At 43.4% G+C, this 13051-nt stretch overlaps 2 protein-coding genes across 2 annotated transcripts in view; one reads left to right on the top strand and one right to left on the bottom strand.

Moving 5' to 3' along the window:
- Positions 1–566: 566 nt before the first annotated feature.
- LOC111231863 (putative claudin-24) lies at positions 567–1702 on the bottom strand. The gene has a single exon (XM_022759121.1). The coding sequence runs from the start codon at positions 1700–1702 to the stop codon at positions 1043–1045; it is 660 nt and encodes a 219-aa protein (XP_022614842.1). The 3' UTR covers positions 567–1042.
- A 2716-nt stretch (positions 1703–4418) lies between these two features.
- wwc3 (WWC family member 3) overlaps positions 4419–13051 on the top strand; it is a 32617-nt gene continuing 23984 nt past the window's right edge. Inside the window, exon 1 of the mRNA XM_022759087.1 lies at positions 4419–4878. Within this exon, the coding sequence (XP_022614808.1) occupies positions 4733–4878 (146 nt within the window). The 5' untranslated portion in view covers positions 4419–4732. The remainder of the gene's footprint in view (positions 4879–13051) is intronic.

Raw genomic sequence — 13051 nt, 5'->3', positions numbered from 1 at the left:
CAAGTGCCAGAGACAGGTCTGCAGCACAGAGAGCAGCAGCGCCCTCTGACCTTGGCAAATTTGTGTAATTATGTCAAAGCAGGAGCCGCGAGGGCAACCTGTTCTGCATTCTTCACAGTACACGCCGCCCATTAAAGCATTCATTAAACACAGCTTAGCTCAGCAAGTGACCAGGAAATCTGATGGAATTAGTCTCAAGCTGCGTTTCCACCGCCGCAGACACACCTGATGAACCGAGATGCCTGTTTTCAGTCCCACACCCACCCCCACCCTCACCCCCACCCACCCCCCCACTCAGCTTGTTGTCTGGTTGGAGGGTGACTGGGGACCAAGTCAGACCAAAATAGGCTGTGGGTTTATGAGACTGATGGGAAACTGGATCATGAAAGAACAAAAGAGCAGTCATATTTCCACCTCTGATATAAGTGAAGAGTTTATCAACACATCATCATTTTCATCAAATTCTAATAGAAAATACAGTACTAGAAGAAATGACATCTTTAATGGAAAAAAGAGAAAATATTTCAATAGAATTTCAACAGAAGTCTTTATGTGAATCTTCTGAACGTGCTGCATGTTACAGCACATAAGCAAACTCCACTAGAAAAACATGTGCTTTCTCTATGTTTTGGTATCAAGAATAATTTACAATCACAGCATTTTAAAGCTAAATTTTCTCATAAATGAGACACTATGAGACCCTGTTTCTGCTTTGTTGGTACTGATAAGAGAAAGGCCCAGAATAAGGAATATAAAGCATCTTATAAAACATATCTTTAAAAAAATATTCATTTGTACTGTCACAGCAGGTGGTCCTGAAATCAAATGTTTGATTGTACAGGTGAAAATGGCTGGAACAAGGTGTCAATTTCACTGTTTTACAAAGCCTTTGAAATGATAAAGAAACTTTCACACAGTAAATTGTATCTGATATTAAACCAGATGTCAACATCATTGTTTCTAAGCAGTTTGAAGTGCAGTTCTACAGTTGATTGTGTTGTGCTGTCAATCTCTAAGCAGGTAAATCATCATCATTCATCCCTTAAACGTACTCTGAGCGCTTCCTGAAGTTAACGTCTGTGCTCATCACCTGGTAGCGCCGCTGCAGCGCAGGCTGAGGCTCCACCTGGGAACACAAGCAGGACGAGACCAGAAGCAGCCCGGCCACTATGAGAAGAAATCCTCCCACCCAGCCGCAGAACAAGGCATCTCCAAACTCCCACCTGGGCACCACATCAGGTACTTTATCATCGAAGAAATGGATCACGGCTAAATGAGCCATGTAAGACACAGGGACCAGACACAGCACTCCAGAAACCATCCCCAGCACCCCTCCGATCACGGTTAAAGTCCTCTTGGTTTGATACCCTCCATGTTCTTTACAGCTGTTGACCAGGTAAAGTCCAGGTATAGCTACCAGGATTCCCAGCATGCCCACAGCGAGGGAGGCGCACATGAGGATGCGGGCCAGCTTGAGGTCACTGGACAGGCCCAGCAGGCTGTCATAGGCTCTACACTCCATCCCCCCGACATCCTGGACCACGCAGGTCTCCCACAGGCCCAGCTCGTAGCTCTCCACAGGCAGCAGCGCCGTGGACATGGTCAGCCACTGTGGTAAGATAGTGGTCGTCAAAGCGCACAACCACGCTCCGACATAGACCAGCATCCCCAGCAGCTCCAAGGCGGAGGCGCACGTATCCATCTCTCTCTCTCTCTCTCTCTCTCTCTCTCTCTGGACTCCACGCTCGACAGAGCCACAAGAGTTCTTCTTCTCTGGAGAGCCCTTTTGACGTCCAGTCAGGAAAGAGGCTGCTCACAACACCTGATAATTAGACTTGACTGCTTGGTCTCTGAACTCGGAGCTCTCTCACAAACAGTTTCCACTCAGAGGAGCTCACATCTTCTGCTGCAGGGAGGAGAGGGGGCCGCTCGGCCCTCCCCTTTGCGGTCCTCCTGCTCCTGCTGCTGTGCCAATGGGCAGCAGGGGCAGAGGCAGAGATGACCAGGCTGCCACAAGATCTCTATCAAAAGCTTTTATTCTACGATAGCAGGCCTCGAGAGATCTCATCAGACATGTAGACAGGATATTATTTTTGCATTTTTATGTTGAAAACGCTTCCTGATGTCTATTTTTGCATTCTGTACCCCCTCAGAGAGACAGCAGTTTCAGCAACAAATAAACACAGGCAACACAAGGCAATAAAGTCAGGTTATTATTTATTTGTACAAATGTCAAAGATAAGCTTCTCATCAACTGAGCTGCCTCCAGAGATACAATAAAACCTCTTTAATCTGTGTGATTAACATTAGAACCTCTGGCTGCAGCACTTATACTGTCCTCATGCCTCAGGAGCATGTGTGCTAAAGACGAGACTGTCTTTATAATGTTAAGGTATCATAAACACACAACCAGGCTCTTAATTATTTTATATCCCATGCAAGGAAAATAAAATTTGCTCCCTGGTTTATCTAAAGAATAATAGTGCATGCTATTTTACTTTCATGTCCATCAGTTTGGGATAGCTGGTGTCACAGTCAGGCTTTTTGCTGCATGTGACTGACACAGAAACAACAGAGCAGCTTATTGTGTTTACTCATATGAATACTACACAGCCTGTGGGAAATGGACGTAGGAGGCTATAGATCAAAGCTGTGATGTGAGAAAATGTTTCCCAGCTACACACACACACACACACACACACACACAAACAAAAATGCACAGATAAAATCCCCGGCCTGTTACACCCCTCCTCCTCTGGAGAAGAACAGGCTCAGCTGACTGAAGAGACGCCTTGACAAACACTCTGCGTTTGTTTGGCCACACACATGCACACACACAGCCTGGTGCACTGGTAGAAGGTCGCAGCACGGGGACATTTATCTGATGCACGGGGTGGATGGAGTGACAGGCAACTCCAAACCCCACCAGAAAAAGACAACATTTTCTTCCACAGTCTCACAACATCTCTGCAGTGACACAGATGTAAAGAGTCATAATCACAACATGTTTGACCACAGAAATCCCCGCTCATTGGAAATTCCTCTTGAATTTCATGCCACACTGAATTTCAGTAACTACAACAGAAACCTGGAGGAAACTATGAGGCAATAAATTCAGTGAGTGGAGCTTCAGGTCCTACTGGTTACAGATAGAGGTCGCCAAGGTCCTGAATTACACAAGATGTCAAAAAACTGAATCCAGCTTCCTCTTGATAGAGTTCTAACTGTTGCTCAAGCACATATAAATAAAGACTTAGAACATATAAAGTATGACCCTTGAACTGGATCAGAGAACTGGACCTGCTGCCTCTAAATGGTGAAGATAGAAATTTGAGCTTTAATTCTTTGGCACTCTCTGTGGGGCAAATAACTGATCCACATTGTACCAAAAATGTCCTTAGGGGTCCTAAGTGGTTGTAGGATGTAGGGATGTAGGGATGCAGCTCTCAGGGCCCCAAAACTGCACTGGACCAAACATAGAGACTGAAAGATCAACACTGCTCTTATCAGTGTCTCCGTATTTGATTTAAACTGAGAATAAGAAAAGGCAGAAACAGCATCAGTGATTACCAAACACATCTCACACCCACAGTGCAGATCCTGCAGCCGCTCCCCGTTTATCTCTGTTAATAATGCATATATCAGTCAATAAGTATTTATTAGTCTGTGCTAATTAGAGCATAGATTTATTTGTGTAAGCACAATATATATTAATATATTGACATAATAGGATCTGCCTAAAACTAGATTTTAACTCAGGGCCCCTTCCCAAGACAAGCCCCTGAGATATGGCAATACTGTCTTAAGGCCCCTGTTGTTTCATATTGTTGTGCTTCTGTGGTGCATACAGTCTGAACAAATTAGGACATTTATAATGAATGGAATGAATACAGATTCATCATCACACAGTTAACCTTGAGCCTTCAGGCATCTGAGCACTCTCTTTATCCAGCCTGGCAAATCCATAATGTAGTAAAAAAGTACAAAGAGAAGGACGTCAAGTTGTTATCCTGACAGCTGCTTTATCTATAGTGAACACCAGGTGGCGCTGCTGCACCACCGAAACAACCCTGCAGTCAACAACAAAACACGGGATTGTCACTACAGCCACGGGGGTGTTGCCCATGAGTTTAAATTAAAGTTAAACGGCTTTAAACTTCTGACCTGTGTCAGTGATAACTCCTGTTCTTATAATAATTATTATAATTTTATTAAGTTAATGGTCAGTGAATTCATGTGAATCCATTGGTTGTTGTTTGAAAGCTGAACATTAACAATAACTTGTCTTTACTGTTAACGCTGCTTCTTCTATCCAGTGACATGTCGCGGAGGTACATTACATTAAACTTTAATGAAAGTGTTGAGCCCTGAAGTTTCCTCATTGGACAGAGCAGCTCGCTCAGCCGTACGTCCGACCACTTATGCAAATCCGCTCTACCCGAATATGGACACGGAGGAATGAAATATGGTGGAGGAGGCGAACATGGAGGACCGAGGACCGTGAGAGCGCTGCGGTGCTGTTTTTTGGGGGGTTGTAAGAAGAAAAGTGGATGTACCTCCAGCGGGACTTTTTTAGCGAAGAACCTCGGTGGAAACTTTCGTGTTTGCGTCTCTGTTCTTTGCGCCGACAAGTGCGTCGAGGTGGAGTTTGTTGTAATGCAGTGAAGACCGACTTTTTCGGGGGGATAAAAAGCAGGGCAGGGGGCTTCTGCCCTCTCACCATCCCGACGCTATGCCGTGGGTCAGCGGCGGTAAGCGGCGAGAGAGCTCTGAGCTGCCGCTGCCCGCGGGCTGGGAGGAAGCCCGGGATTACGACGGCAGAGTGTTCTTTATCGACCACAATACCCGGCAAACTTCATGGATTGACCCCAGAGATAGGTATGTTAAAGGCCCGGGAGCTCCGCGATTAAACACACACACACACACACACATACACACACACACACACACACACACACACAAAGTAATGTCGATTCAACAACAATCTACAATAACTTACAGGAGGGGATGCCTGACTGGAGGGAGGGGGCGACTACAAGAGAGGGCAGCTTAGTTTTGTTTTGGGGGGTCAGGGCTGTAAATTCCCCCCATTCCCCATAATGTAATACAAGGCTGCGGTGGATAATGTAGCCACCACCGATGAATCAGCTGAGATTTGGCAGCAGTCGAGGCCTCCCCACCTCTTGATGAAGTTCCCATGCAAACACGGGATGTATCGCCCATGGTTAGAAACCGTGCAGTTGCTCTAATTAATATTTTCCCAGTGTGTCTCTTTAAACGTAGAATATGAGCGTTTTTTGTTAGAATTGCGATGGATTTACTCAGCAGATCAGCCTTTCCGGTTTGTTATGTTTCAGAGGAGGTGGGTATCACCAAACGGCACATACAAACCCTGTCAGTCTGGTCCTCTGAGTTTACAGTAATCTGTGTCGTCTTCAGTAGATGTCTCAGACTTCAGTCATCCGGACTCATCGCTCAGATCTGTAGATTTATGACTTCCAGTGACCTGAAACATTCCTGGTTCACACACCTAACACAGAGACCTATTGTTATCCAGCTCCCCTTTCCTTTTCATACAAAGACACCTCCCCAAGACCAGCAGTGTGTCAAGTCCAGCTCTGAGGTCTGCTCTGTGATGAACCAGCTCATCTCAAAATGACCCTTAATGTGTGTGTTTCACTGGATTTGAGGAGAATGGAGCACGGTAAGAGCTTTAAACTCCAACTCCCAGAAATCTTTGTGAAAAAATGTGAGGAATGCTAGTTGGGCCACTGGGAAAGCTGCAAGGATATGCTTTTGTGGGGACTGGGATTTCACCAACCCAGAAACAGGCTCAATCAGGCATTCAGAGCAGACTTTGTGAGATTACTGAGAATCATTTAAACTCTGCTGCATTATGAGGAAAAGGCAGAAATCCACAGAAACAACACTCTGAGTATGACTGGAGTCACAAGTCCAGTTTGAGCTTCCGTCTCTGAGTAAATCTGTTTGCTTGTTGCTGCATACATCACATTTTACACCAGATTTCTTGCCGCTGATTTCGACAGTAGGAATGTAGTAGCTGCATGTAATCTAGATAAGAGAAACCTGATTTCCTTCAAGATCCCCTCCTCCCCGCACGTTGATTAACCATTGTTATTTGAAGCTGATAGCAGATTCACAAGATCTTTTACCGGTCAGCTTTGGGGGGGGGTCTCTCTGTGGTTTTATGTTTGCATGACTAAAGACTGTTTTCTGCATTTGTTCTGGTGCAGCTCAGTGATTTATAGGTTATCTCGGCCAGAGGAATGTCTGTCACCACCTGATACGGACTTTCCAATAAATCACATTACTAGAAGCTGACTTTCTGCTAACATGCAACAGATACAAAAAGTGTCAGCTATTCAGTAGTAGCAGTGTAACTTTTTCCACCAGCTGCATTTAAATGGTTTGTTTGGGTTCCACTCTGGCACGATGAGGATGGAGCAGGGAGATGAAGGCAGCGGTGACAAAAGTTTCATACTTCTCCCTGTCAGGGTTCCGTTCATTAAGTACAACAAAAATCAGAGACTGATAGGTTAAGGATTGTTGTACATGTTATTATAGGCTTTTGTCCTCATGAGTTACAGGCTTTAACTAAGTGTGACGTACTGCTCCACCAGAAGAAACAAAGTGGTTGTGATCAGATTCCTCAGATGTGCTGCGTGGAATCAGAAATATCTGAGCAGTGATATTTAAATACCACACAGACAGGAGGAAGGCAGTCTTCATTCGACAAATGTTTTTTTTCATGATATTACATGTTGTCAGGCTAGTCACGTTTTCTTATTGCTTTTATTATTGGCTAATATTAGTTTAAATATTGAGATTTCATATACATATAAATAATCAGCCATCAGAACCCTAGTTTAGTTCAGTTAACAGGTGATTATTTTCAGTGTTGATTAATCTGCAGAATATTTTTCCTGAATAACTCTTTTGTTTATAAAGAGTTGGAAAATAGTGAAAAATGTCCATCACCATCCCAAAAACCAAACATCACATATACAGATGTCTNGCTTTTATTATTGGCTAATATTAGTTTAAATATTGAGATTCCATATACATCATATATATACATCATATAATCAGCCATCAGAACCCTAGTTTAGTTCAGTTAACAGGTAATTATTTTCAGTGTTCTGGCTGACCTGTCATATAAGACTAAGAAAACCAGCAAATATTCACATTCAAGATGTCACAACTAGTCACATTTTTTGGCATTCTTGCCTAAAAGCAGACTTAAATAATTACAAAGAAGGTTAGTGGAAACTCTTGCTGTGAATAAATAGGAAACCAGTCACCCAGTCAGAATTTGTTGGGCCTTGGTGACAGGACAAGTGTGAAATTCAGGGCATTGAAACGCGCCTTATTTTGCCAGGATCAAACGCTCATATTTTGGGAATAATATGATCTGTGTATGAAGCGAAACAGCGGCCTCAGGAGCTCCTCAGCAACTCGTGATGCTCAAGAATCAAAAGCTCAGTGTAACAGTTTGTGTGTCACTGCAGAGTTCAGGTGCTGCCATCCTGACATCTTTAACGCAGCAGCCAGAGTTCAGGCTTTCTCCGGCTGGTACATCAGACATCTGCAGGTAGGAGAGAAGCTGGATGGAGCTGTTTTGGTCAGATGACAGCATGCAGTGAAAGATTAGATGTATGTGTTAACGCAGTGCAGAGCTGGCACTAACCTTGCGTTTATCAACACTATGATATGACCCAACTTTTAAGGACAAATAGAAGTCTCTTAACACGTTGCATTTTGTAAACCGTCTACACCCCCAGTGATGACTGGTGATGATCAAAGGATGGTGGACGCCTTGAGCAGCCCGGGGTGGCCCTGCCAGCTCCTGCAGATAAGCTGAGCTGTTCTGTGGGGCTTTTTTGTTACAGTGGAATGAGCGTTATGTTAGGCATGCCTACGCTAATGCCCAGGGGCTCTGCTTGCTTGCGGCCCCAGACAAAGCAGCAGAACAGAGGCAGTTCCCACGTGTCTGCCTCCTCCTCTCCGTCCTGGGCCCCGTAGGCCTCCTTTATTAGCTCTGTTATGCAACAGTCATGGCCGGCCTGCCGCTCAGCAAAGGGAGGCCTTTATACTTGGTCACAAAGCACACCAAATTCAATTATTCTGGAAAGGGTGAGCTGTGTTTCCAGCACCGAAAGGTTATTCACATGCGCTGAACCCCGCTGTTATTTTGCTTCCCCCAGTGTTTTCATTATGATGGCTCTTTTTTGTCTTTTGGTGGGGGGAGGTTAGGAACATGCCATTGCTTGATCCGGTGTCATTTTGCCGTGTGTGTTTTCTGTGACGATCTGCTTGTCTTCAGCTCTCACCTCGCTCCTTTTTCTGGAAGTTCAAACCACTTTCCTGCTGCAGTTTCTCCCTCTGATGTCCAGCTCATCCAGCTGACCACCCATGTTACTGGATCATTTACAACAATAAAAACACTTTGTAGATTTTGCTTTGCCTCAGTTCTCTGTGTGTTGATGGCTCTTATAGTCAGCAGTCAAAGATTGTGGCTGGTTTGTGTTTTATGTGTATATTGTGAAGAATGCTACCTAAACAGGACATGCCAAACTCAGTGGACCAACCTCCAGCTTTGAGCCACCATTGTTTTTTTTTTTCTTTTCCCAACCATTGTTGACAACACTGGCTCGACCCGTTTGGTGTGTGTGTTTCTGTATGTAACACCTCTTCGCTTCACTTTTTAAAATACCAAACTATTAGAGGTGAGAAAACAAAAGCAAAAATCTCTCTTTACGGTAATAAACAATAATGATAATAATAATAATAAACTTCATTTATATATAATAAACCAGCTTTTCATGTACTTATAATTCAGTGTGGTCCTTCTAACATGAGCACTTCCACTTTAACTTTTTGGATAACATTTGAACTTTAACACCTTATTTAGCATTTATGAGCATTATATACACTCTTGTATGTAAAACAGTTTAATGTAATGAGCTGATTTGAGGGCATTTAAATAGTTTTTTTTAATGTACGTCATTTATCAACAGTTGTAATAACTTCTCATATGAAGACATGTTTTAAATGATTGCACCTGTGCTATATTCTCATTCACTATTTATGCACCAGCATTAAGTTATGGATGCTTTAGTTTTAATAATTGATAGAAGATCTTAATTAATGCATGTATCTGCTTAAAACAACATTATACTCTGTTATAAACTATTACTACTACTACTACTATTACTGTTAAAGGAACAATTTGAGAAACATTTTGGAAAACATGCTTATTCACTTTCTTGCGGACAGTTCGACGCAACACTCAGGTCTGTATATGAAGCTCTCACCAACAGCTGGTTAGCTTAGCTTAGCTTAGTTTAGCATAAAGAGTGGAAACGGGGAAACAGCTAGCTTAGCTATATTCAAATTTAACAAAACCAGGATCCCAACACCTCTGAAGCTCAGTAATTAACACATTACATGCCAGACTATTTCTTGGCGAGGCGCAGTAACTCACGTTGAGAATCCGCTCATCACAGAGGCGATGAGGCTCGGGCTTCAAGGTGTTGGTCAGCAGAGTTTTGAGCAGATGTTGGCTAGCAGCTTCCCCATGCTGCCAGTCTTTGTGCTAAGCTAAGCTAACTGGCTGATGGCCCTAACTTCATATTTACAGTACAGACAGAGAGAGAGAGACATGGTAGAGACTGAAAATATTCAACTGTTCCTTTAAAGTAGGGTTATGGCAGTCAACCTGACTTCTAAAAAGTCAAGTGTTCGCTTATTTTATATTAAAACGACTGTGGTCAGTGCTACACTGGGCCTTTCACAGTGACCATGTGTTGTAGCTATGTGTAGATGTGTTTCTCAAAATGCTCCTTTAAAGAGACACTTACATTTAAACACATAGTGCTTCAGTATTTGAGTGATATTATAGTGAAGAAACTGAAGTATGATGGTCCTTCCAGCCCTGATGGCTGTTCTGACAGTATGACAGTTTTGTCTCAGTGGACCCAACTCTCTGCTCCCGACAAGACGAGCCCTTCCCATGTGTCCAGACGCTGTCTAAATGTGAACAGAGACAGGGATGTGGGGCTACTTATAGAGACCTATTTCTATAAGATTCAACACATAATGGGAGAAGTGGGTGTCTGTCAGCCTGTCAGCTGCTTCAGGCCGGGCTCTGAAATGCTGCACCCGGTCCTCAGAGAGGCTGGACATAAATGACATTCCTCCCAAAGTTGTTTTCACGTTTCTTTTTTAACACAGAAAGGAATTTTTAGTCCAACAATACTCGTGGCCTTTTTTTGTCAGAGACTGTCTGTCGCCGCCTCCAGAGAGGAGCTGACATTACAATGAGAACAGGTGATGTTTTTGGCGATTATTGGAGTTATAATATTTTCTGTTATTGGCTTATGCCCATCTACAACAGTGTTGTCTATGTCATGACATTTGTTGTTTTTCCGGTCACACATGCAATGCCTGTCATCCAGAGGTCAAGCCTCAATTCTTATTTGTAGGCGGCAGCAGCTGGTTTACTGAGGCGATAGATGACTTGAAGTGGTTGGATAAGTTTGTTGATGTCTTTTTGAGGCGTGCAGCTCTTTAACAGTCTTCTGTAGTGGTTGACTCTATCTGCTGTTTTATCACTCTGGTGTTTGGTTTATTTATACAGTGAACCATCACACAATTAAACACCAGTGTCAGAAATGTATCCCATGTGCACTCCTACGCTGGGAAGCCTGTGCTGGGTTGTGGTGACAACTTGACTAAATTAACACATTTGGTGGAGTAATCAACAGCATTTTTAATTTAATATGAACTGAATGAACTGTGTGAAAGGCAGTAGCGCCAGGAGTGTCTTATAGAGCCGTGTTAGCTGCTTGAAAACATGTGGCTGTCAAGTCTTGGTGAGCTCATTGTGGTCAAGCTGAAGAATAGTAACCCAGATCCAGAGTATTAAAACCCGCTTCTTGGCTTCTGTGATTGAACGTAACAAGGGATATGATTTTTTGCAGAATCCACAGTTTGGCACATTTTAATTGTTGTGGTGAGAAACAAAGGCTGACGGGCGGGTTGGGATGACCAGACCAGACGAGGTCCAGTGGCCCAGACTCCAGTTTCACATGCCTTTCCCATACAGCAGCCCGTCGCCAAGCAAAAAAAAAAAGGGGGGGGGGGCTGCAGATAGAAATATCCTGTGGGACGACCCATGATGGCACAGATTATTCTAGAATTAGCAAATGTCTTTGACAACTAAATATATTTTGCTGGGAAGTTGTAGAAGGCCCCGCAGCATGTAAGTCCTCCACAGCTGAACATGCCTGTCATTCTGTCAGTCTCTCTTTTCTATTTCAGAGATCTGTCTCATTTTCTGTTTCCTCTCAACCTGAAAGAGGATCCTGCAGAGTGTGTAAATTTAAAATATACATTATATCACAGCATCATTTGAAAAATATATTTTTTAATGCTTTTATGTTTTTCCTGGTGTTAAATTGTACGTAGCCTCTGTGACATCACCCGCTAGTTTCTGAAGCTCAGAATGAGCTGCTCCGCTGTTGCCATCTTGGCTGTGTCTGACTCCGCCCCTAACTCTCAGCTAATCCAAAAATTGTCAAAGAGGTGGGGCGTGTGTGGAGACAAGACTTTGGTGAATGAATTTTGTGGGAAGCATACCGTACAGGGAAGCACCCGTACAGTTGTCATGAAGGAGGAAATTAGCTCTAGAGACCAAAACAGTTTTTGTACCAGGCTGTAAACATGTTTATTTCTGCTGTAAAGTTGGACATTTTAACATGGGAGTCTATGGGGACTGACTCACTGTTGGAGCCAGACTCTAGTGGTCATTAGAGGAACTGCAGGTTTTAGCACTTCTGTGTTGGCTTCATTTTCCAGCCTTGGAGGTTGATGCTTGGTTAAAACCTCATTAGATACAGTATCTGCTGTGTATATCTTCCTTAAGTTACTTGACATCGTTGCAACAGAAAATCTGACAGATCTGACTCGTGAAAATGAAACTAAAGAGTCTGTAGTCATGGTAACATGTACTGAAGCACAGCAGTGATTTCAGCTAAAAGCTGATGCTAACATGATCACAATGACAATGCTAACATGCTAATGTGAAGGAGGTATAATGTTTACCATTTTAGTTCAGTACGTTAGCACGCTAACATTTACGTTGAACTAATGAAAGCACAATATGAAAAATCAAGAGATCACAAAGTTTTTACATTTCATTTTTACTCCATAATGGTCTTATAGTGAAATCAGTGTTCATCCTTTGAAAGCAGAGCAGAGCAGATGAGACCTGCATTAACCTCTGTTGGGTAATTCATACTGTTGACAGATTCACAGTGTCAGTGCGGGGTCACTGTGTCAGTCTGACAGGAGAGTGACACCATTATTCTTTATGTCCTGCTGTAGATTTCATACATTAAAAATACTCATATGTTCAGCTCCTTGTAGTTTTGTCTGAGTCGTCTCTCTAAATGTTTGTCATCAGATTGCTCCTCTCCCGCTCCTTGCTGCTGCTGCTGCTGCTGCTGCTGAATGAATGTGTGTGTGTGTGTGTGTGTGTGTGTGTGTGTGTGTGTGTGTGTGTGTGTGTGTGTGTGTGTGTGTGTGTGTGTGTGTGTGTTGTTGTGTGTGTGTGTGTGTGTGTGTGTGTGTGTGTGTGTCCTCCTCTGTGTGGGTCTGTTGTGCTGTGCAGCGGTTGGAGTCTCCCAAGACCGAGACATGACTCGGGCAAACAGAGGCTGCTGTCACAAGACTGCATAAAAAACCAAACAGTCAGATATTGGGATTCAGATTTGTGAGAGGACATGTTTTTCCCTCCGTCTCTCTTTCTCTCCCTGGAGAGGTCGGAGGGCAGATCAGGACTAAACTCCCACTGACGTCACACACCCTCACATCCATAGCTGCTTGTGGTCTTCCCCTTTTAGCTAAATCAAATATATATCACAACTACTGTTCTGTTTGTAATTTTTCATATTGTTACGATGCCTCTGAATCTTCTCCTTCAGTCAAGTGTGACTGCCTGTCTGAGTGTTTTTTAAGTATTTACAAG

This window comes from Seriola dumerili, unplaced genomic scaffold (assembly GCF_002260705.1).
Source record: "Seriola dumerili isolate Sdu_G_001 unplaced genomic scaffold, Sdu_1.0 BDQW01000319.1, whole genome shotgun sequence".
Taxonomy (NCBI): Eukaryota; Metazoa; Chordata; class Actinopteri; order Carangiformes; family Carangidae; genus Seriola; species Seriola dumerili.
This window is presented reverse-complemented; position numbering and strand designations above follow the sequence as displayed.